This window comes from Giraffa tippelskirchi, chromosome 4 (assembly GCF_054371585.1).
Source record: "Giraffa tippelskirchi isolate mGirTip1 chromosome 4, T2T-mGirTip1v1.2.pri, whole genome shotgun sequence".
Taxonomy (NCBI): Eukaryota; Metazoa; Chordata; class Mammalia; order Artiodactyla; family Giraffidae; genus Giraffa; species Giraffa tippelskirchi.
The window spans coordinates 35177766-35204345 of NC_137278.1; the positions used below are offsets into that span (position 1 = coordinate 35177766).

General features: G+C 42.1%; 1 protein-coding gene across 1 annotated transcript in view; it reads right to left on the minus strand.

Annotated features, from left to right (window-relative positions):
* Positions 1-26580, minus strand: part of ALK (ALK receptor tyrosine kinase) — a 759079-nt gene that overhangs the window by 501662 nt on the left and 230837 nt on the right. The window contains exon 3 of the mRNA XM_081484296.1: positions 11865-12029. Coding sequence (XP_081340422.1) covers positions 11865-12029 — 165 coding nt within the window. The remainder of the gene's footprint in view (positions 1-11864; positions 12030-26580) is intronic.

Genomic DNA, 26580 nt, shown 5'->3' on the forward strand with positions numbered 1-26580 from the left:
AATCCCCACACCTATGGACACCTTATCATCGACAAAGGAGGCAAGAATATACAATGGAGAAAAGACAATCTGTTTAACAAGTGGTGCTGGGAAAATTGGTCAACCACTTGTAAAAGAATGAAACTAGAACACTTTCTAACACCATACACAAAAATAAACTCAAAATGGATTAAAGGTCTAAACGTAAGACCAGAAATTATAAAACTCCTAGAGGAAAACATAGGCAAAACACTCTCCGACATAAATCACAGCAGGATCCTCCATGATCCACCTCCCAGAATATTGGAAATAAAGGCAAAAATAAACAAATGGGACCTAATTAAAATTAAAAGCTTTTGCACAACAAAGGAAACTATAAGCAAGGTGAAAAGATAGCCTTCAGAATGGCAGAAAATAATAGCAAACGAAGCAACGGACAAACAATTAATCTCAAAAATATACAAGCAACTCCTGCAGCTGAATTCCAGAAAAATAAACGACCCAATCAAAAAATGGGCCAAAGAACTAAACAGACATTTCTCCAAAGAAGACATACAGATGGATAACAAACACATGAAAAGATGCTCAACATCACTCATTATTAGAGAAATGCAAATCAAAACCACAATGAGGTACCATTTCACACCAGTCAGAGTGGCTGCTATCCACAAGTCTACAAGCAATAAATGCTGGAGAGGGTGTGGAGAAAAGGGAACCCTCTTACACTGTTGGTGGGAATGCAAACTAGTACAGCCACTATGGAGAACAGTGTGGAGATTCCTTAAAAAACTGGGAATAGAACTGCCATGTGACTCAGCAATCCCACTGCTGGGCATACACACCGAGGAAACCAGAATTGAAAGAGACGTGTGTACCCCAATGTTCATCACAGCACTATTTACAATAGCCAGGACATGGAAGCAACCTAGATGTCCATCAGCAGACGAATGGATAAGGAAGCAGTGGTACATATACACAATGGAATATTACTCAGCCATTAAAAAGAATACAGTTGAATCAGTTCTATGGAGATGGATGAAACTGGAGCCCATTATACAGAGTGAAGTAAGCCACAAAGAAAAACACCAATACAGTATACTAACGCATATATATGGAATTTGAAAGACGGTAACGATAACCCTATATGCGAGACAGAATAAGAGACACAGATGCATAGAACAGTCTTATGGACTCTGAGGGAGAAGGTGAGGGTGGGACGTTCTGAGAGAATAGCATTGAAACATGTATATTATCATATGTGAAACAGAACACCATTCTAGGTTCGATGCATGAAACAAATGCTCAGGGCTGGGGCAATGGGATGACCCAGAGGGATGGGATGGGGAGGGAGGTGGGAGGGGGGTTCAGGATGGGGAACACATGTAAACCCATGGCTGATTCATGTAAATGTATGGCAAAAACCACTACAATATTGTAAAGTAATTGCTAAGTCACTTCAGTCGTGTCCGACTCTGTGCGACCCCATAGACGGCAGCCAACCAGGCTCTGCCGTCCCTGGGATTCTCCAAGCAAGAATACTGGAGTGGGTTGCCATTTCCTTCTTCAGTGCATGAAAGGGAAAAGTGAAAGTGAAGTCGCTCAGCCGTGTCTGACTCTTTGCGACCCCATGGACTGCAGCCTACCAGGCTCCTCCGTCCATGGGATTTTCCAGGCAAGAGTACTGGAGTGGGGTGCCATTGCCTTCTCCATGTAAAGTAATTAGCCCCCAACTAAAATAAATAAATTTATTAAAAAAACAAAGAAAAAAGAGAAAAAAAAAAGTAACCTACTAAACGTTGTCATTTTATATGTGGGGAAATTAAGAAGAGACTTGGCCAAATTTACACAAGAAGTGTATTAGTTTCCTATTATATCTGTAACAAATTTCCACATATATGGTGGCTTAAAACAATGCAAATTTATTATTATACAGTTCTATTAGTGATAAATTCAAAATAAAACAATGGGCTAAAAAAAAAACAAAAAACAAGGAAGTGTGTCTCTGAGGCCCAGTCAGTCCTCTGAGCCCTGCCCTTTCTAGAAAAGTGCCTTAAGAGCATCAGTTTTCCTCCAGACTTGCTCAGGACCAGCAGTGTTAGTGTCTTATGGCTACTCTCAAAAATTATCAGAAACTTAATCGTTTAAAGGTCTTCTCAGGTGGTGCTAACTGTAAAGAACCAGCCTGCCAATGCAGGAGACGTTAAGAGATTCGGGTTCGATCCCTGGGTAGGGAAGATCCCCTAGAGAAGGAAATGGCAACCCACTCCAGTATTCTTGCCTGGAGAATCTCCGTGGACAGAGGAGCATGGCGGGATACAGTCTATAGGATCGCAAAAAGTTGAACCCGACTGAAGTGACTTAGCAAGCATGCAATGGTTTAAAACAACATAGATTCATTATTGAACAGTTCAGGAGGTCAGAAGTCTAAAATGAGTTGGGGGTCTGTATTCCTTCTGGATGAAAGTTGAGGAAGAATCCTTTTTCTTGCTTTTTCTGGCTTCTGGAAGTGGCCTGCATTTCTCCTCTCACGGCTTCTTCCTACGTCTTCAACATCATCAGCTGCTGTGCTGTCACTTTACATGGTGTGTCCACCCCCTTGATTTTGGATGTTCCCTTGACTTAGATTTTAATCTACAGTGCCCGGCACTGTAGATTACAGTAGGGAATTACCAATTATTGATTTAGTGAAGAAATACACAATTCAAAGAATAAATGGAATTTTTAAATTGATACAAATAGCATGTAATTAAGTGATCTTCAAATCTGTTTCTCTCTGACCTCTGATTCATCTGGAGTCGTCATCACATTTTCTCTGACTCTGGCTCTCCTATATCCCTCTTTCACTCACTAGGATCCTTGTGATTCCATTAGGTGCTTCTGGAAAATTCTGAATAATCTCACCTGCGAAGTCCCTTTTGCCATGTCAGTTCAGTTCAGTTCAGTCACTCAGTCGTGTCTGACTCTTTGTGACCCCATGGACTGCAGCACGCCAGGCCTCCCTGTCCATCGCCAACTCCCAGAGTTTACTCAAACTCATGTCCATTGAGTCGGTGTTGCCATCAAACTATCCCATCCTCTCTCATCTCCTTCTCCTCCTGCCTTCAATCTTTCCCAGCATCAGGGTCTTTTCAAATGAGTCAGCTCTTCGCATCAGGTGACCAAAGTATTGGAGTTTCAGCTTCAGCATCAATCCCTCCAATGAATATTCAGAACTGATTTCCTTTAGGATGGACTGGTTGGATCTCCTTGGAGTTCAAGGGACTCTTAAGAGTCTTCTCCAACACCACAGTTCAAAAGCATCACTTTTTCAGCGCTCAGCTTTCTTTATAGTCCAACTCTCACATCCATACATGACTACTGGAAAAACCATAGCTTTGACTAGATGGACCTTTGCTGGCAAAGTAATGTCTCTGCTTTTTAATATGCTGTCTAGGTTGGTCATAACTTTCCTTCCAAGGAGCAAGCGTCTTTTAATTTCATGGCTGCAATCACCATCTGCAGTGATTTTGGGGCCCCCCAAAATAAAGTCTGTCACTCTTTCCACTGTTTCCATCTATTTGCCATGAAGTGACGGGACCAGATGCCATGATCTTGGTTTTCTAAATGTTGAGTTTTGCCATGTAAGGCAACATATTCACAAATTCTTGGGATTAGGACTTTTTTTGGTGGCTTCCATTTTATCTGCCACACCAACCCATAGGCTTCCTAGCCTCTCAAGGAGCTCTTCTTTCTCCCCTCCAGGGTGCCATATAGGTTTCCAGAAGCAGTGCCCCATCTTGATGCTGTGCTCTGAAGAGTGACTTGAGCCATGAAACTGTCCAGATTCCAGAAGTCATGGCTAAATCTTGGGGAGTGGGTATATCTCTTGAGGCTGATGAGGATTTCTGTGGCTCATAAGTTCTGTGTCAGGTACATGGCTGTCCTTTGTATTGGATATGCCTACACACAGTCGTGTATCAGAGTGGGAAATAGCCTTAGTGATAATCTAGTCTTAGACATTTACCTTACAAATGAGGAACCTACAGCCCAGAGAGGTAAAGTGACATCCCTTATGGCAGAGTTGCGATGAGAGTCCAGGTCCCTTTTCCCTCCAATTCTTGTCCTCCATTCTTACTCCATGTGCTCCATGGGCAGGATTGTTAGATTCAGCTAAGGAAGGGCATAATCATCACCAGACAACCATAATCCATCCCTTCCCACTGAAGGCTTCCCATAGAAGGCAGAAGAAACAGCCTGGGAGAGGCCCATACTGATAGGGAGGCAAGAAATACTTCACTAGATACCCCAAAAGCATGCCAACTCATTAAGGCAAGTTCTCTGGAGCTCAAGTTCCAGCTGCCAGGTTGGCACCAGACTCTCATTAGGATGAAATAATCACAAGTCACAGCTTGTTGAAAGGTCAAGACCTAAGGCCTGGTGACCTCACTTCTCGGGAGATCAGGGTTACATTTCTGTAGGCAGAATCAGGGAACCAATGTGGCCTCTCATGGTGAGTTCCAGGGGAAGGGCAGGGATAAGAGGCCACAAACAGCACCACTGACCTTAGTATGATAAGAAGTGTGTTCAGATGTAACACATGGGAATTCCCTGGTGGTCCCATGCACAGGAGTCTGCCAGCCAATGTAGAGGACATGGGTTCAATCCCTGGTCCAGGAAGATTCCACATGCTGCAGGGCAACCCAGCCTGTATGCCACAACTACTGAATTGCGTACTCTAGAGCCATGCATCACAATAAGAGAAGTCTGCAAACTGCAACTAAAGAGTATCCCCCATTCACTGCAATAAGAGAAAGCCCACACACAGCAATGAAGACCCAGCATAGATAAAAACAAATAAATTAATTAATTAAAAGTAAAGTTTAAAATCCCATTAAAAAAAAAAAAAGAATCTCCATACTGTTCTCCATAGTGGATGTATCAATTTACACTGTAACAGAGTTCCCTTTTCTCCATTGATGGCAGTAGTCAACACAACATTGTAAAGCAATTATTCTTCAATTAAAAAAAAAAAAAGCACAACCACCCAAAATCCTTCTGATACATCTGAAGGGGCAAAGATTGAATTGACATAGGAATGTGAATTGAATTGACATGTGCTGATGTCATTCATACTTATGTGCTGCACTTAGTCCCTGGGTGAATTCCTGAACCTTATGCACAAGTGACTACCTTTTGTAACCCTCCAAGCATAAATCAAGCAGAAGCAGGGTCCAGCAGAGGGTGCTCTGGATTTGTGAGCTGATGTGAACTGTTGGTGCCTTGTACCATACCCAGGAAGGCAGGCTTGCCCATTTGTCTGTCTCACTCCAGCCAGTACCACAGGCTTTTTGGGTGGTTGTTGTGGCAGAAAATAGCTAACATGTTCCCTCCCCCAGGAAAGTCTAAAATAATTCAATAAGACATACCTTCAAATGAGAATTTTCATCCCCTTATATTAAAAAGTAATGATGCTTTATCTTATTATAAAAGTAATACATAATAATGGACTCAAATTTGAAAATACTAAGAGCACAAGAAGAAAATAAAAATCACTGATAATTGAGTCATCTAGAAATAACTTCTGCTACTATGTTAGTATATTTCCTTATAGACTTTTTTCTTACGTATATATACATTTTTCTCCTTTACAAAACAATTTACGTAACATACATTGTTTAATCTTTTGAAAAAATCTAATAATAGGCCTTGAATACTTTTCCATATTATTGCTTTTACATGGCATAAGTATAATGGCTGCATAATATTTAAGTATACTGCCTGCAATGCAGGAGAGTCAGGTTTGATCCCTGGATTGGGAAAATCCCTTGGAGAAGGAACTAGCAACCCATTCCAGTATTCCTGCCTGGGAAATCCCATGGACAGAGGAGTCTGGAAAGCTACAGTCCATGTGGTTGCAAGAGTCAGATATGATTTAGCGATTAAAAAACAACAATATTTTATTTAACTAAATCCTTATTGTGTGAGCACTTAAATGAATTCTAGTTTTTCACCACCAAGATACCTTTTTAGATGAGCCAGTAGAAAATATTTGGTTGCAACCCTGTTCCTCAGGTCTGTCAGGTAATCTTAGAGAAAAATATCTTTTGATTCTTGAGGGTGAGTTAGTATGTTAATAGTACTTAGACAGGAAGTGATTTCTTCCTCTTCAAACCATATTGATTCTGAAAAAAGAGACTAAATGGTCTTTGAAACTCAGAGAGACCACAAGAGCTAAATCTATCTGTAATGCCTTCTTGATGGAGAGTACCCGGCCAGCATAGCTCAGGAGATGGGAGGTGAACAGACAGGGAGAAATCTGCCCAGGCAACTTCCTAAAGGACTGGAAAGGGACAGATTCATCAATGACTCTGGGGCTGGGTGACATGTCTTAGCAAATCCTGAAGTTCAGTTCTATTTATAGAGGACAGATGTCCTGCAGAGGCTCCAAAGAATGTACATGATTACACTTATTTTAAAGAAGTAAGAAGCAAAATAAGCTTTACCAATAATATTATATAGCTAGAAAAAATATATATGCATATAATTGATGAATACACACATAGCAAGAGTGCTCAGAAATATTTTACTAATGGGAAATACAATAAAATAAAGTTTAGAAACCACTGCCTTAAAACAGAAACTCCATAGTAGACAGAGGGAACAGAATAGGTAGGGAGATTGTGGGAACCACTTGACATAGACAGTCCCAGTTTGGACCACCCTATTTGACACACGTGAAAAGAAACATCGTTCTGTTCTGGAGTGTGTGTGTGTGATTCCAATTACATTCTTCTTCTATTCCAGTTTGCCTATCTCTCTTGACTACTCTCCCAGCTTCAACAAACTGCTAAAACCAGAGGTCTTCGCTAAAGACTGCCTATACAGACAAAGTGAGGGGAGTAATTACTGATCACCAGAAGCTAGGAAAGAGGCATGGAAGGGATTCTCCTGTAGAGCCTCCAGAAGGTACCAACCATGCCAACACTTTGATTTCAGACTGCTGGCTTCCAGATCTGGGAAAACATTAATTTCTGTTGTTTTAAGTCACCCAGTTTGTGTTTACTTGTTGCAGCAGCTACAAGAAACTAACACAAAAGGGTAAAACAAGAGTGAACCTAAAGACTAAATGACTCCACTCTACCATTGTGGTCCCCTTGTCACCCGTGGCAGCTTCTCTAGGCATTTCAGAGCTCCAGAACAGTATTTCTCAACCTTTTTGAAAACTATTATGCTACCTATATAAACAGAAAAATCTCAGGAGCAGAGTTTCATTCAGGCCCCCTACACAAAACAAAACAAAGAAAAAACTTGAGAATCAGTGCCCTGGACGAGAATTCAGTTCATACAGGAAGAATGTTAGCCCCTCCCAGCTGAGTCTACTCCTGGTCTTACTGTGTATGCATCTGCGTGAAGGGTTGGGGAGGCGTTTGGGAGGGGGACTGCTAATCTGCTTCCCATTTTAAAGCTAGGATTTAGCTAGAGATCAAAATCTTATCTTGCTGAAGAAGAAAAATATGTTCCCTTGACTGCATTCCAAAATACCGGAAGGAGTAGACATTGAAGATGCCCCTGGCACTTTTTAAAAAGTCATAGAACGCCTCAACCTGATGATTCCTCAAGATTTTATTAATTTATAATATTATGTTCCATCAAGATCATCACTTTTTATTATCTTGCTGCTCTGCATTGTATCTCCCTTATTATTCTCAGCTACAGGGGCCATAAATTAAAATCATTCAGAATTTATACTCCTACAGTTCATTATCTATGGTTGGTATTATCTCACCACCTTTCTCTGGCCCTTCTGTATCCCCTGACAAGAAATATTGCAATAGAATCTAAATACCACCCAACCAATAAATGTTGAGTTTAAAAAAAAAAGGGGGTTAAAAAAAACCCTCTATTGAAGGGCACTTCATCACTCCTTCTTATCTCCATCAACAGCAATTCTTCCTGTCAAAATGACAGAGAAATAAGCTTCTAAACAGTTGAGAGTTAGGTCCTTGCTTTGCTCCTGTCTGGACTGGACATGTCATTTTCTCTTCCCTTACCTTCTTCTCCTCTTTCCCTGAAGGTCAAGGGACATTAAGATACATCAGACCACTTCACAAGGAGCAACCCTACTTCAGGGAACAAACAGGTAGCAATGTAATCAATTGATTTCAAAAACAACAGGTGGTCCATTACTGGAAATTTTGAACACCTCTCAGTGACCTTCCAGAGGCCAGAGGCAGCCCTACAAAAGCTGGGAGGCTGGTCTTTTGTTTCTAAGACTGATCATGGCTGAGTATAGATCCCTCCACTTGACCCCAGGAAAAATAAACACAAGAATCTGACAATGGTGAGATTCTCCTAAATTACACTGGGATGTGTTTGTTCACTAAAAAACTTGATAAAGTAAACTGGTGTATCCACAGAAGCTTTTGTCATGGTTGTTCCATCAATATTTTCAGAGATGTGAGATCCTGCCATATTAGGAAGAGCAATGATTTTTCCGAGAGATGGAAGTTGGCAATACTTGCTAAAAAGTGGATATTCAAATCCTGACTGATCCTGAAAGAAAGCTGAATGCCTAAGAATTGATGCTTTTGAACTGTGGTGTTGGAGAAGACTCTTGAGAGTCCCTTGGACTGCAAGGAGATCCAACCAGTCAGTCCTAAAGGAAATCAATCCTGAATATTCATTGGAAGGACTGATGCTTAAGCTGAAGCTCCAATACATTGGCCACCTAATGTGAAGAACTCACTTATTGGGAAAGACCCTGATGCTGGGAAAGACTGAAGGCAGGAGAAGAGGACAGCAGAAGATGAGATGGTTGGATGGCATCACCGACTCGATGGACATGAGTTTAAGCAAGCTCCAGGAGTTGGTGATGACAGGGAGCCTGGTGTGCTGCAGTCCATGGGACTGCAAAGAGTCAGACACTACTAAGCAACTGAACTGACTGATTCATATAATGGGAAAGTTCACATTTAGTGCATGTCCTGGCCCTTGGGATCCAGCTTTTTAGAAACATAAAGCCCTCAATATATTTCCACTTTCAGGACCACTGTGAAGTCAGTATTTCTTCCTCCCCTCCTCTCCTTCCTTTTTTTCCCCCGTCTCACTATACTCAGCATAACATGCAGATGCTAAAGATCGTAAGACAGAGCATAGGGGAGGAGAAACAGGTCAGAGTTTGGCAAAACACTATCTATTGGCACTGCTTTAAAATTGTTTAAAAATGTAAAAAGCATTGATTTTCAAAGTTATAAAGTCTGACACCACCATGTCTGTGGATAATTGCCACTTGTCCCTCTCTCCTCATCTCAGTGAACTTTGATCATAATTCAACAGTTATCAAATAAAAAACCTATGATCAAAAATGCATGTATACACAGGACTGTTTCAACAGGTTAGGAATTGGGATCCAGAGACATCACTAGCGGTGGCTGAATGTGAGTAAGCCTGAAAAAGGGTCCACATCAATAGTACAAGAAACCTAAGAATCACCTGAGAAACTTATACAATCACAAAATAAAACAGAGCCCCATGGAAATCAAAGCTGCAATGACATACTATATTTCATCTGCCAGATGAACAAAAATGACAAAGTCTGGCAAAACCCAATACTGGTAAGGATGTAGAATCCTGGATGCACTAATACATCACTAAAGGGAATATAACTTGGTGCCACCACTTTGGAAAATACATTGGATTATGTATTGAAATGGAAGGTGAACCATGTGACCCAGAAATTCCACCCCAAGTTCTATGCTCTAGGGAAACCCTTGGACATGCACACACTCCAAGAGGCATGTACAAAAATGCTGATAGTGATGCTGTTGGTAATAGCATAAACTCAGAAACAACCCAAATATCTAATAACAGTGGAAGAGACAAACTGTGGTATTTTCATGTAATGGATCCAATACAAAATGAACCACAACTATAGGTATTAAAATGGGCAAATCACAAAACACTATTCCATTTATACAACATGTTTCAAATTAATCAATATGTTGTTTGAGGCTATATACATAAGGGGTAAGGCCATAGAGAAAAGCAAATGCATGATTAAACATAAAGTGTGGGGTAATGGTTACCTCTGGAGAAAGGAGAGATTTTTGATCTAGGTAGGAGAAGAAAAGGTTGTAAAGGAACTGACAACATTCAAATTCTTACACTTGGTGATGAGAATACAAGTACTGATTATATTGTAATCTTTAATCCACACATATATATTATGTCTACTTTTTTGTACATGCTTGATTTTATAATAAAGTTTGAAAATCTACAGATTCCTAGGCTCTACTTCACATGTACTGAATCAGAATCTTAGGTTATAGCATTTAGACAGTAATTTCATAAGTTCTCCAGAAGATTTGGATGCACTATTGGGTAAGAGCTACTCACTTACACACACACACACCCCACATTACACATCAGTATCCAGGTGAAAGCAGCTTTAAATATAAATCAAAGTCAAGAAATTTCAAGAGTGTCACAAAAATAGGAAAGGTCATCCTGGGAGAGTGTGTATAAAAGAAAGAGGCCTCACAGTTCAGGGCTCCAGGTTGAGGGGGAAGCCTGGGAGCATTAGTTACTAGTTTTTAGTCCTTGTGAGCTTCCTTGAGTCCTGTCCTTGTGTGCTTCCCAGTAGCATCTGTCTGAGATAACCACCTCTAAGAAATGGGCCCACAGCAGCTCTCACCACAGTTTTTGATAAAGACAGAGGCATGATAAGGTGGAAAGGATTTCTGTCTATGACTCATCAAGGCAGACATCTAGACCTGTAGACCCACATGTATAAGCTGATCATCAGCAAGTTGCTTCCCTTCTCTGAGCCCTAGTTTTCTCATCTGCCCTGACTCCCTCACAAAATTGGAATCCGATGAGACAATGCAGTTGGAAGGGCTTTGCAATTGGAAGTACTACTCTGCCACGCCCAGTAAATCCAGTACTATGTCAGTTATTATTTCTTCCTAAAAGCTAGAAATACAGGCTGTCAATGCTGGGTCAGTAGAATTTTCTGGGTCCAAGGAACTGGGGGCTCTAATATTTGCCTTAGAGAGACCTGAGGAAAGATTAGGTCTTAGTGCCTCTGTATCTCTCTCTAAAAACTCAGCAAATATTTATCAAGCATCTACTACGTATCCTGAGCCTATCTTTTCCAGTACTGATAATTCGGAAGAGGATGTTCATAAACAGCTCAGAACTACTGGAAGCACCTTACAGAACTAATATGCAGTCTGAATAGTCATTAATGGCTTTGAAACTAACATTTAACTCAGTTATACAACACACTCCAAATTAGGATTGCCAGATTCAGCAAATAAAAATGGAACACATGTAAACCCATGGCTGATTTCATGTCAATGTATGGCAAAAACTATTACAATATTGTAAAGTAATTAGCCCCCAACTAAAATAAATAAATTTATTAAAAAAAATAAAAATGCAGAACACAATTACATTTGAATTTTTTAGGATAATTGGAATAATTTTTCAGTATAAGTATGTCCCAACTACTTACATGAGACACACTTATGCTAAAAAAATAATTTGTTGTTTAAAGCTCAAACTTAACTGGATGTCCTATGTTTTAGAGATGACACCACTTCAAATAAACAAACAGGTTAACATTTTTTTTGACATCTTACATTGGGAAATCTGCATGAAAGAGAGCTATGAAATCCTATTTCTAAACGCTTCAGTCCAAAGGGTTGGATTGATCTTGAAACTGAACTTGTAGCCTCCTCTCCCTTGTATAGTCCAAGCCCTGAAAAGGCACAGATACTAAAAACAGGTTTCAAAGGAAACAGGATAGAACAGGGATAGAGAAGTCACAAAATTTCAAACAGAAATAGACATCCCATCCCCATCCTGGATCATTCAGGACACTTTGCCGTGTCCTCTACCCTTACCTCTGGGCATTTCCTTGGAATGCTCCGCCTCAGGCCCATCCAACAGGTCCATCTGAGAGGCCTCCTCAGAAGAAACATGGCGCCAGGACCAGCTCTGGTTCCCGAGGTTGTGCAGTGGAGGGGAATACTCCAGCTCACAGGGGAAGTCAAAGCTGCACTCCAGACCTGCAAGGAGCAGCCCATGGTCAGTGGAGCAAACTGTCTCCCAGATGTGACCTTCCAGCCCCACTCCCTCACTCCAGGAAGTTGGCCTCCATCTCATCCACAACCTTCACCCTATCCAGGTGTGAGGAGCTATAAATTTCACAGGCAGCTTAGCTCCATATGGATGAGAAGGAGACTAAGAGAGAAAAATAGTGTGCTTTGTATAACTCAGATTATGAGAGATGTCTTCAGAGAAGGTAAGTAGAAAAAAAGAGCTAAGAGGTTGAACCATGAAAAGATTTGCATCCTGTCAAGTTATTTGGTGACATGAAGAAGGCTTGAGGTCAACTGGTCAGAGCTGGGCTTTGCAACCAGAAAGGTGTGAATCTAAGTCAGGCAAGAAAAATAATCTCTTTGGCTTTAACCATCCTCTCTTGTACATTAGGGATGATAATTTCTACCTCTGGAGATTGCTGTAGAGCCAGCAAGATAATACAATATCTACATACACAACTGGTGCACAACTGATGCTCAGAAAAAATTCTTATCAGGTTCCTAAATAAGAAGAGAAGGCCAAAGGGAATTTAGGCTTCTCACAGCCCCGTTTGCCAACCGTATCATCTACCCTTCAGCCACCCTCCAGGAAGGAGCACCAAGGCTAGGATAGCTAATCTGAGTTCTATTCTCTCTTGGGGAGGGAATAGGGAAGGTCACTGGTTAGGGAGAGAAGAGGCAAGAAGAGGCCATGCTCTGGGACTTTGTATGATCTTTTCTGGGCTTCTTTGCAAGAATCATCACTGTGTACAATCCTTTCACATCTGCTGCCCTACTTTTAGGATATACTCACCTTCTATCAAGGCTGTGTATTGTCACCCTGCTTATTTAACTTATATGCAGAGTACATCATGAGAAATGCTGGGCTGGAAGAAACACAAGATGGAATCAAGATTGCCGGCAGAAATATCAGTAACCTCAGATATGAGGATGATACCACCCTTATGGCAGAAAGTAAAGAAGAACTAAAGAGCCTCTTGATGAAGGTGAAAGAGGAGAGTGAAAAAGTTGGCTTAAAGCTCAACATTCAGAAAACTAACATCATGGCATCCGGTCCCATCACTTCATGGGAAATAGATGGGGAAACAGTGGAAACAGTGTCAGACTTTATTTTTTTGGGCTCCAGAATCACTGCTGATGGTGATTGCAGCCATGAAATTAAAAGACGCTTACTCCTTGGAAGGAAGGTTATGGCCAACCTAGATAGCATATTTAAAAGCAGAGACATTACTTTGCCAACAAAAGTCCGTCTAGTCAAGGCTATGGTTTTTCCAGTGGTCATGTATGGATGTGAGAGTTGGACGGTGAAGAAAGCTGAGCACCGAAGAATTGATGCTTTTGAACTGTGGTGTTGGAGAAGACTCTTGAGAGTCCTTTGGACTGCAAGGAGATCCAATCAATCCATCCTAAAGGAGATCAATCCTGGGTGTTCATTGGAAGGTCTGATGTTGAAGCTGAAACTCCAATACTTTGGCCACCTCATGCGAAGAGTTGACTCATTGGAAAAGACCCTAATGCTGGGTAGGATTGGGGGCGGGAGAAGAAGGGGACGACAGAGGATGAGATGGTTGGATGGCATAACCGACTCGATGGACATGGGTTTGGGTAGCCTCCGGGAGTTGGTGATGGACAGAGAGGCCTGGCGTGCTGCAATTCATGGGGTCACAAAGAGTCGGACATGACTGAGCGACTGAACTGAACTGAACACCTTCTATTTCCCTTGCCTTGCTCATTATTTTCTACCCAAAGTGGCTGAAGTGTTTGTATACTTAGAAGGCTCTCAATGCTTGCTCATGGATCGAAAGAATATGTGCCAAAAGGCAAATAAGTCATCAACTCTTTACTTCATCATCTCCATCCCCTTTTTGCCCTAGAGATGTGAAGAAAGAGAAAATTTGATATAAAGACCACTGAATGGGACTTTGGGGAATTTTGTTGGTATCCAGGCTTCTCACATTTGGTTGGTATCTTCTTCTCACATGTAGAATTTGGTGCCCTCATTCACAAATAAGAGATTTAGACTCAATGATTCTAGAAACAATTACCCAGAGAAACCTAGGGTCCAGCTTTGCCATTGATTTGCTGGTTAACTTGAATAAGCCACTTTACTTTTCTGGGCCTTAAGTTCCTTAAATACAGAATGAGACCCACACTAGATGTCTTCTAAAGTTCCTTCTTGATTTGACTTTTTTAAGATTCCAAAGTCCATACTCTTAGAAGCGTTATAACTAATTTAATAAATCAATCTGTTTGGTGGTGCTAATGGGTAGTGTTTAGTCGCTAAGTTGTGTCTGACTCTTGAGATCGCATGGACTGTAGCCTGCCAGGTTCCTCTGTCCATGGCTTTCCCAGGCAAGAATACTGGAGTGGGTTTCCACTTCCTTCTCAAGGGGATCTTGCCGACCTAGAGATCAAACCCACATCTCCTGCATTGGCAGGCGGGTTCTTTACCACTGAACCACCAGGGAAGCCACTAATGGGTACTAACTCCCAATTATCACTGTGCATTTTAATAGCTGCTTCTGGAGCTACTGTTACCTTGATCTCCAAGATAAGTTCTCTGTTGGGAATTCCAGAAGGCAGAGGAGAAGTAATGCCAAATCTAGTGCAGATAGCCAGTCACTGGAATGTCCTTTAGTTACACCATAGAAGCTGGCCCTGCCCTGGAGTAGGAGTAAAATAATTCCCACTGACACTGGCCAAACTAAGTTTAGGGGGGAAGAAAAAAATCCTTCAATTACCCTTCTATTAAGTATCCTTCTACTTCTCAACAAGTGGAGATTTATGTACCAGCTGCTCTCCAGAGCTGCCATCCTTCTGGTCCTAAGGTTAATATCACTCGCCCTTTCACGATTCAGACAATTCACCTGTATAATGTCAAGCTGAAACAGGCAGAGCTAGGCTTGTTTGAGTTGACATGCCACTTGCTGCCTACATATTTTATCAGCCTTGAAGACTTTCTACATGCTTCTGGGGGCTGAGCTACTGCTATGAGTTGGTGTCCATGAATTGTAGGCTGCCTTAATCTTCAAGACTTGCTTGCTAGGTCCCCAGTTTTGATAACAGAATGCAAAGAGAAGAAAAAACCAACATTTTGTACTTTGTAGCACAAAATTATTCTTATAATGAAATATATCTTACAATGAAAAGTATAGCCATTAAGCCTGGCTCCTCTAGGGATGATCAAAAAGACCCAACCACATTAGCAAAAGATCAAGTCAGAAGGTAGCCACCTCCACCCCACGTCGACAGCTATCAGTGCCTTTCCCAGAGCTTCAACTTCTGAAGCCCATCCTCCATCTTGACTTTTCTTCTCCAATTAAAGTCATCTTGCTTCCACATGGGACAGAAGGGCAGCATGCCAGCTCAGAAACTGCCTAGCAAATGTGCTCTGTGTACATGTTACATAAACAGACAACAGAATATGCAATCGCATCCTCAAGTATCATCAATTCTTGGATTTTTGAACTCTGGAGAGACTGATGATCAGTTCTGTATGGATCAGACTCTGCCTAGTAAAATAGGCCAGGCAGATACTCCTATTATCAAATATGTTTGTTTTTAAATTCATACTCTGAGGCAGCTTCTCTTTAGCTGTCAAAGATGTACTTTGTGCTTTAAATAGAAATGGAGCCAACATTATTGCTTATTTGGGGTGAAATTAGATTGGGCTTTTCTACATTCTGATTTAATTTCTTATAAAATTTCAACACAGGTTTCTTCTGACCTAGCTTTAGTGCCTTTTGAGCAAAATACCTGGGACTTGTCTTCTCTAAAAATGGCAGATTAAATCTCATTTTCCTTAGGCCTTTTCTGAGTTTCTAGGTCTAGGGTGTTTCTTGGATCTCTCTCTTTAGCCCTCCTTGACTCTGTCCCCAGGTGGTGGGTGCTATAGAGTCTCTCTTACAAATAGGACTCAGAGGAACTAAGGGCTTCAGTGAAATGTTCAGCCTTAAGCAACCCAAAATGGCTGAATAGGTCCATGCCCAAGGGGAGGGGTGGAAACAAATATTCACCAACCCCAGTTGTCGGCCAGGGACCATGCTAAAGAGGTTTCTTATATCACTATATTTAATCTGCTGAACAAATTGAGAAGTGAATTGTGTTTTCTCTTTAAAGCTGAGGAAACTGAGGCTCAGAAAGTTTACTCTACTTGTACAAAGATGAAAGGACTGCCCTGAGGCAGAGCCAGAATGTGATCCAGGGCCGGGTAATGCTGAAGAGCTCACATCTCCACAGCTTCAGAATTTTAATCCAGGGCCAACAGATCAAATTAAATAATATATGAGAAAACTATGAAGTGATATGTTTTGGTTATTATTAGATACTATGTCTGTAACTTTATCATATCCATAAAGGCTTCTATACTACCCTAAGGGGACAGATCTATATTTCATCTGTGTCAGGTCCAAGACTGTACTTTCCACATACCAGTTTGGAACCAGGAGAATCTAACTACTGAGAAAGAGTAATGAGAAAAAGACTTTCCAGAATCTGCTAATCACATAGTTGAAATCATTGCGACCCACAGAAAGTCACTTCCATCATGGAAGAAAGATATAGTAAGGGAATCTTCTGGAAATAATTGGCCTGCTGAGAGGAGTGTCAAGTGCTATCAAGGGAAAGGTCTTGGTAGAGCAGTGAGGATGACTCCAGGCTCGGTCCTGCACACAGCCACTGAAGGGCCTCCACATGTCCATTCCTTTTTCTGCACCTGGCTTTCTGCAATTTGAAAATGATGGAGCATATCCCCTCTCTGGTGCTCTCCATCTCTGAAGTCGGTGATTCTATAGAGCTCACCGTGGGCCAAAACAACCAAACCTACAGACTGTTGGTCCCCTCACTCTGTCTGCCTCTAAATGAGGGCCTGCTGTTATCCCTAATGGGTTCCCCAGGAAAGGAGGTGGACTGTGCATCACACTCCATAGGGACTCAGTTTGCCTCAAGATTCTCAAAGAATTAAGAAGGAGAGTTCAGGCAGATTTTACAGATGACTGCCAGGGTGAGCGTGTGTGTGTGTATTCACGCATTTTTATCAGTCTGTACCCATATTCTGAAATCTTCCAGGATATGAGTTATATTTCAAAAACTGAATTAACAGCTTCAAGAAATTGTTCTAGTATAAAACACACCCATTCAGAAGAATTGTTCAGTAACCCATCAGAAAAACTCATCTTCCCAGAGAGATGCTCAGTTCCCTTGGCTGTGGTGAGTTGGCAATGACCAAGCATTTTGAGACTGAATCTGGACTCTGGGAATGTGTGTGACTACCACAGCAATCATGCTCAAGGCCTGAGCCTAGGAAACCAGCTGTGGCTACTCTGACAAAGATGGGAATCTTCCCAGCCTGAGCCACAGGAAGGAGACTGCATGGAAGTTCCAGGAACCATCCAAGCATAACAGGGAGAACAGACATACTTTGGACTCTAGGGTCTTCTCTTGGGTGGACTTAGAAAATCCAATGTCTTCCTTTATATCCAGACTGACCTCAAGCTTCCCCAAATCCCTTAGATTAAGATCCTTTGTACCTCCTTCATCCTAATCCTATAAATGCAGAGACCTCCCACTAGTTTCCTAAGTCTCCTTTAGACAACCCAAATTAAGGGACCAACAGCCTCCTTTAGACTTTAAGATATGTCTTCTGAGGCTGGCTGGTTTCCAGAGGCCACAGGTAGCAGGTGCCAGCCTGGGCAGGTTCATAGGAGCTCACTGGATGATGCTGCCCAGCCTCAACACAAGGAATGAAAGCAAAACCACAGAGTGAAAAGCAGAGTCATAGAAAAAAGAGAAAAACACCATGTTTATCAACTCCATGATACTTCACCCTTCTTCATTTTGACTTATTACAAGTGTCCCAGGAGTCAAGCTTGGACTTATGTTCTGTACTCTGGCAGCAAGGAGTGTATGTTTATAGAAGAGCCCCAAGTGAGGGATCTCCCTGGGGCAGATGGAGAATAATTCCAGTGGAGGAATTATGAAATTACTCCATTTCATAATGGATAGCATGTACTGAGAGTTTAACATGGTCAGACACAATGCCAAGCACCCTATATCATTATCTTATTGAATTCCTATGAACTAAACGGGATTCTTATCTCAATTTGATAGAGGAAGACACTGGAGCTTAGAGGAATGAAGTCACATCTGAGGTTACTCACATAGGAAGTGATTGATTTGGCTTCCACTGACCTGCTTCCTCCATAGGACCCCAAGGCCTTGACATCGGTATCTCACTAACAGGGAATTATGAATTGAAAAGGTAGCAGAAAGACTTCTCCTCATTCAGAGCCACAGACACCAGTAACAGTCAAGACCTGCAATGAGGCAAGACAGGAACTGGAACAGACAGGGTCAAGATGAGGTTGGACAGGAACCAAAACACCTGAGCTGTCCTTGAAGAGTGTCCTGCTCCCACTTTCACAAAGTCAGACCTGGGATACCCTAGGTGAGGACTGAGTTAGTGCGTACATCTACAAGATCCAAGTCTTACTCCCAGTGGGCATGACTCAGAAAGTCAAACCTACAGCGTCATTAAAGTCTGGGACTCAATGTTTATGTCTATTTTTCCTGATATCCTCCGGGGTATCCTTTGTGTTTCTTGGGTAGGCTAAGGGTTTCAGTTAAGGGAACTGAGAGTGGGATGGGCAAGGTTTTTAGGACTATCACAGGCCCACGGGAGAGTTTATTCAACTGTATACTCACCCCTGGGATCTGCATCTGAAAACAGAATTAACAAGTTTGCTACTAGTTTAACATATGGCAATGTAAATTGGGATTTTCGCCTCAGGGTTATTTTCCTCTCTCTAGTTTTCTTTCTTTCTTTTTTTTTTTTTTTCCTGTTTTTATTTATTTATTTATTTTTTTTTATAAATTTATTTATTTTAGTTGGGGGCTAATTACTTTACAATATTGTAATAGTTTTTGCCATACACTGACATGAATCAGCCATGGGCCTACATGCGCTCCCCTTCCTGGACCCCCCACCCACCTCCCTCCCCACCCCATCCCCCTGGGTCATCCCATTGCCCCGGCCCTGAGCCCTTGTCTCATGCATCGAACATGGAATGGTGTTCTGTTTCACATATGATAATATACATGCTTCAATGCTATTTTCTTGATCCAATGCTTAGCTGCCAGGATGCTGATAGCCTGACATGGGGCCTGAAATCTCTCATTTGCTGAATGGTGGTCTCTATGGTCCCACCCAGCTCTGCAGTCTTTTCCTATGCATACCTGCCCATAGGTCTTCCTAAGCAACTTAACACCATCAGGATTGTTTCTCAGGGATAGAGCACAAGTCCTGAGATTTGACTCCAGTCCTGCTACTTGTCAGCTGTGCAGTGTGGGGCACTCTCTCCCTCTCTCTGAGTCCCAGCCATCTCAGTGATAAGACTAACTTCCAGGACTGGTAGCAGGACTCATTGAGAATGATGCACGTCTTTGGAATGGAGACATTCCCAATGCACATTAGCTGGTTCAGAATTTACCCATGCCCTTTTGAACACAGCTTTCTGTTCACCATGAGAAACAGTATTTACATGGGGCAGTCAACCAATGGCACATAACCATTTCCTTAGTATTTTGTTGTACCACAGGAAGGTTGGTGTTTCTGCCTTAAGGTGATATTTGCAGTCAGCTGTTAGAACTTGAAGCAACATTTGAGGCTGTTTTTCCCATTGGACAGGTGAAAACAACAAGACCTAGGTGAGGAAAGACTTAGCCAGGGTCATATGGCTGGTCAGGGAGTCCTTTACATACAGAGTGGAGGGCATCTCTCCTGGCTGTGGAGCCCTTTCCAAATGGCGTCCTCTCCAGGCAGCACCAGGCCTGAGCCAGGTTGAAAATCAGTTACTGAATCACCAGCTCTCATCTCCTCAGGCACATTTAGGCTAAGGCTGTAATGATTCATGGGTTGCATTACAAATGCCAATGTATTCCTGACAAGCCTGATTTGTGTATTCAGTAAAGAACCATATGAAGCACCATACACATGTGGCAATTTTCTTGTAGGTGACCTTTAGAGGTCATAAAATAGAGGTTCATATTTGAAACTTCAGTTCATTAGATAAAGCTCCAGGAACCAGCAGTCTTGAAATACTGTCAGGCCTTAAGAATTGTATCCAGCTCAAGAGAACTTCCTTGGCTGCCACCAATCCTGAGGCACAAGGTGGGGGTCTCCTTTTCTCAAGAGATTTCCCAGAACTTTCCAAATGTTGACCTCAAGATCATGAAAGACCCTGAGGACCATCTTAGAGGAAGACACTGAATCCCAGAGACATAAAGGAGCTTGCCAAAGGATGCACAGTGGGTAAGTTTAGAATTGTTCTAAATTCCAGTTCCTAACCTGGTAACTTTTACTATTATCACTCAAAGCTGTGGATAACAAACAAGTAAAATGATACCTTAAAACAATTTTTAAAATTCTAAAAAACCCATACTGCGTTTTTCTGGAATAAGCTGGCAAAAGCATACATAGCTAGGTTTCAAATATTCCACAATGATTTGATGGCTAAAATAATCTCCAATAAGGCTTCCTGGCTTCTCACATCTTAAAAGTCCTCTTCTGCCAACAAGCTGCTTTTTGGTGGTTGCTGGACGTTCCTGCTGGACAGCAAGTCTGTGCGCAGGCCAGAAGCTATGTGAAAACAATGGGAAGAGAAAAGGGTGGTCTAGGAGTGAAGTGGGAAGACCCTGTTTTATATTAAAATCTCAGAGGGGCACCAGGGTGTCTGAGGAGTAAACAGAGACATAAGCTCCTAACTGGGGTCTGACTGCTCAAGGTGAAAGCTTGGCTCTGTCACTTACTAGCTGTGTTATCTCAGGGCAAATTATTTAATTTCGTGTGACTCGATTTTGTTTTCACTTTAAAGTGGGGATTAAAATAGGGGCCACCTCAGGGAATTATGAGGAGGATTAAATGCAATACACACATCAAGCACCTGGCACGGGGACTCACACATACAGTCTGATTGTCACTAAATGATGGCAAGCCTTGTTCTTGCTCTCCAGTTGGCTCCGGGCTCAGCCACCACAGAGCGGAAATAAAGGGGCGCAAGTTCAACAATGAAGGCAGAACTATGTGCAACCTTGTTGAATCCCCTCCTCACTTTGACAGGCTGATCAAGCTTCGCTTTGGAAGTGAAGTCACGCTAGACCTTGAGTAAGAAGAGCTAGGTTCAAGCCCTGGCTAGAGATATTACTTCAAGCAAGTCCCTTAACCTCTCTAGGCCTGTTTCCTCATCTGAAAAATGAAGCAGTGGAATAAAATGATCCTCAGATCTCATCCATCTCCATCACATCCTAAGACCAATTTCACCTTTGGGCATGGCTGAAACAAGCTTTCTAATCTGGCTCTAGCCAGTTGGTCAGCAGAACCCCTAGAGTCCTGACTTCTAGCTCAGGCTCCTTTCTCCTTTCTCCTCTGGGTTTTCTTCTTAAGGAGCACTTAGCCCACCAGTCATCTTCTATGTTAACCCACCAGCTACCGTCAACATTCTGATCACACTCTTTATGAGACCTGTCCCCTGCCTGCACTCCCACACCACTATTCACTTGGAGGGACCCCAGAACTGAAATCATTCACTTCCTCCCCACCAGCATGCTCCCTACAATGCATCTGGGAACCAACCACCCAATTCAAGACATCTGCTTAGCTCACTTATAATCAAGCTGCAGCACAAAAGGGCCAAGTCTCCTTCAATCAATCAATTATATAAACACAGCCTTGGAAGACAGTCTCAGAGGAGGGTGTGTGTGCATGCATGCCCACAAGGGTGGGAGATCAGCACAGAAAGCTCAATTCTCATTTCCCTTATCTGTGGCCGTAACAATATTACAGATTGAAGAAATGGGACTTGGCTATTCATTCCAGAACAGAAAATTAGAAATAATTTAAATTCTGAAGTTAATAGCTCTTCATTGTACAGATAGGAAAACTAAGGCTCAGGAAGGTGAAATAATGTGGCCAAAGTGGTACAGCCCAGGTTCTGGAGAAGCAGAAAGCTAAGACCAAAGTCCACATTGGACTTCTAGGCCAGTTTTCTGCCTGCAATTTCCAGGAAGCATTTATGCAGAACATGGTATCTCTAACAGAATGAGGCCAGCTCCAGAGAGCATGGTGAAAACATGCTCTCTGTACACTGCTCAGCATGGCATCCACCCAAATGGGATCATTCCTGAAACTAGATTGTTGGAGGAGATCTCTGAGTAGTGTGGCAGCCCCAACAACTGGAGAAGGCTGAGGGTCCTGGGAAGTCTTGACCTCATGCAAGATGGCCCTCCCCACTCACTCATCTGTCTCTGCTGGTGAAGACCTCCTGAGTGTTGGAGGTGAACATGAGGTTCCTCCCTGGTGCCAATCTCAAAACACAGGCTTCCCTAATACAGACTCTGTGACCTTCAGAAACTCCTAAGCTGGCGGGAGAGAAAGACTTATGCACATCTGACTTTCACCATAAGCAGACCTGGGGAAGCCAAGGGAACACAGAAGAAGAGAGACCTGCCTGGAAGGATCACAGGCTCATGGAAGAGTCAACTTTTGGGCTGCAGTTTGAAGGGTGAAAGGATTCTGATAGATGATAAAGATTTAGCTAGGAAGTTTAAGAACAGAGGAAGCAACGAGGTTATTCCAGGGAGGGTGAGTAACTAGTTTGTTTATTTTCATGCAGTCATGTGAATTTTGAAGCTGGACTGCACAGCATTAAATCCCAGCTCAGAGAGTATCATGGTTCAGGATAAAGTGCTCTCAGGTTCTAGAGGACAAAACTAGGGACTTAAAGAGTTTTAAGGAAAAATATTCTAGCAAATAGAGTCATGCCACCAAAATGCAGGCTATCGGCCTCTCACTGGAGCAGCTCTCATTCCTCTTCAGAGAGCACTAGGGAAGCACCTATGCTCCAACACACGGAACTCCCCTGTGCTCCAGCACATGGAACTCTGTCCTCACAGCTAATCTTGACAGTGATGCTCTCAATTAGGAATCATGACCATTCCCACTCTTCAGATGACAAAGAGAATCAAGGAGAGTGGTTGAGTCACTGACAGTATAATAATAACACTCTTAAGAATCAGAGCTGAGAATGACATTCATATCTCGATCCCAACTGAGCTTCTTCCCCACCATTCAAACAGAGGCTGGAAGATGTCTTGCTTCCATGTCACAGAGGAGATTTTAATAGGCAACTAGGAGGTGAATGAAAGATCTATGGTTTCCAAACCTAATCCTACAGTTCCCACTTCCCAGAATCTTGTTTTTAAGCTCTCCAGGGGACTTCCCTAATGGTTCAGTGGCTCAGACTCCACACTCCCAATTCAGGAAGCCTGGGTTCAATCCTTGGGCAGGTAACTAGTTCCCACATACCACAACTAAGAGTTTGCATGCTGCAGTTAAAAGACCCTTGTTGATATTATGAAGATCGGAGATCCCACTTGCTGAAACTAAGAGCTGGCACAGCCAAATACATAATAAAACAAATGTTTAAAAAATTATTTTAAAAAGAAGCTCTCCAGGTGATGATAAAGCAACTAGACTGAGCTTGTATGTGAGCTTATGCACATCAGGATGGTACTGACCCTACACTGATGTAACCTTTAGGGCAGCAAGAACTGCTGGGCTGACAGAGACCCATGGAATTAAAGTGATAATATGAGTAAAGCAATATTTGGGAGTAACATGTGAGGAAAGGCTTTGTAGCTCAAATACTGAGAAAATATGAACCACCACCCATGCCTCTGCTGGGGAGAGGAGCAGGGGTTAGTTGTGGGCTCTGCCAAGCAGGTGGCCTGGGTCTGAATTACTAGCCCTGGGCAGATCAATGACTTCTCTGTGCCTAGTTTATCCACTGTAAGATGAAGCTATTTAACGAGACTGCTGTGGGGCCCAAAAGCTTACCATTTCTATGAATTTCTCACAGACCAAATTATTCTAGTCATCTACTCAAACAGGCTGGTTAAAGTCTTGTTAATCTGAGGTCTCTTCTGTCATGAAGTTCTGCCCCTGAGGTAGCTCTTCACATAATATTTCACTTTAAGAGGGTTTCCTTCCATTTTTCTCTGTTGATGAATCATTTTCCTGCATATGTTTTGGATACATGTCTTTCTAGACTGGTTAGAAATGCTCTGTATACAATATCTCAGATGTCCCAAAGCTGTCAAAAAAAAATTCCTCAGCTCACTCATGTCTGCTGAATGTGCTTTTTTAGATTGAGATTTTTATTTAAAAGCCTGCCCAAAGTAGTTAAAGTCACAGCTTTTATTTCTAAATGAAAATATGTCCAGCCTAGGAAATGTTCTCCCCTTACACGCATGTCTTCCCTGATTAATATGACATTAGGAGTAAGAGGGCTTAAGGGAACATCCATACCTTTTACTAAAATAGAGATTCCTAGGGGCAGAAAAGCTTCAGACTGGGAATTGAGGGACTCGAGAATACTCCTAGTTGACCCCTGGACCGTTCGGCATATGTTACAGTTTCATCCAGTGTATGTTTAAGAATGCAACTAAGTACAAAACACTGGCCTAATACTGGGGATGCAAGCTGGAATCAAGATTGCTGAGAGAAATATCAATAACCTCAGATATGCAGATAACACCATCCTTACGGCAGAAAGTGAAGAACTAAAGAGCCTCTTGATGAAAGTGAAAGAGGAGAGTGAAAAAGTTGGCTTAAAGCTCAACATTCAGAAAACTAAGATCATGGCATCTGGTCCCATCACTTCATGGCAGATAGATGTGAAACAGTGGAAACAGTGGCTGACTTTATTTTTTGGTCTCCAAAATCACTGCAGATGGTGATTGCAGCCATGAAATTAAAAGACGCTTATTGTTTGGAAGACAAGTTATGACCAACCTAGATAGCATATTAAAAAGCAGAGACATTACTTTGTCAACAAAGGTTCGTCTAGTCAAGGCTATGGTTTTTCCAGTGGTCATGTATAGATGTGAGAGCTGGACTGTAAAGAAAGCTGAGCGCCAAAGAATTGATGCTTTTGAACTGTGGTGTTGGAGAAGACTCTTGAGAGTCCCTTGGACTGCAAGGAGATCCAACCAGTCCATCATAAAGGAGATCAGTCCTGGGTGTTCATTGGAAGGACTGATGTTGAAGCTGAAACTCCAATACTTTGGCCACCTGATGCAAAGAGCTGACTCATTTGAAAAGACCCTGATGCTGGGAAAGATTGAGGGCAGGATGAGAAGGGGACGACAGAGGATGAGATGGTTGGATGGCATCACCGACTCAATGGACATGAATTTGGGTAAACTCCAGGAGTTGGTGATGGACAGGGAGGCCTGGCATGCTGCGGTTCATGAGGTAGCAAAGAGTTGGACATGACTGAGAGACTAAACTGACTGACTGAAAGGAAACAAGATGTGGATTATTGACCTCTAAGAGCTTCCAGTTTAGGAATCATGATGATCCAGGACCATACATAACTGAGATATGAGGAAAAGTGTGACACAGACATGCAAAGTGCTGCAGAATGACATTATATAAACTTTCTTGCTGAGAAGATGGGAACAGTGAGGTCTACAACCTTGCAGGTTGTCCTAATTTGGGGTTAATTTGGTCACTAGCCATAGGGTGTGAATGCTCACTACATGGTTTCCAAAAAGAGGCTCTACTAAATCTAATAGGCAGACAGTATCTTTACTAAAGCTGAAAGTCTTATTTCCCAAGTAAACCTTCCTATTAGGTTTGACAGTTCATCAGACCCAGGAGTACAGATACAAAACAATCATACAACAAATATTTAAGCAGCACCATTCAGACGGATATTTAGAACCACCTTAGACCTATGACCTATGATAAAAGTGAACTAAGCTAACTGATGAACCTATTTGCAGGGCAGCAATGGAGATGCACACACAGAGAACAGACTTGCGGACACAGTCGGGGAAGGAGAGCCTGGGACCAGTTGAGAGAGTAGCATTGAAACATACACATTACCCTATGTAAAACAGATAGCCAGTGGGAATTTTCTGTATGACACAGAGAGCTCAACCTGGTGCTCTGTGATAATCTAGAGGGGCGGTAGGGGTGGGAGGTGAGAGGGAGGTTCAGGAGTGAGGGGACATATGTATACCTATGACTGATTCATGCTGATGTATGGCAGAAGCCAACACAGTATTGTAAAGCAATATCCTTCAATTAAAAATAAATTAATTAAAAAATAAATAAATAAAATTTAAAAGTAGGCTAGAGTCTCTATGAGGCACAGGAGCAAAGAGATTGGTAAACTGTAGACACCCACTGTATGAATGAATGTACAATAGATAGGTAAATGAAAAGTGATATTTAACACTTCTACCTTGGGTTGGATAAATTAGACCCATCCATGATTGCTTTATCATGTGACCTAGTTTACACTTGGACCATAAAAGGGATGAAATACAAACTAGGAAAGTAATTTGGTTCATAAGAAACATCAGAAAAGCCCCAGGTTTTACAGAGTGGGTATCACATGATGGGATTCTTGGAGAATTTGGGATGCTCAGGAAACAACCATTCCCTGTACAAGTC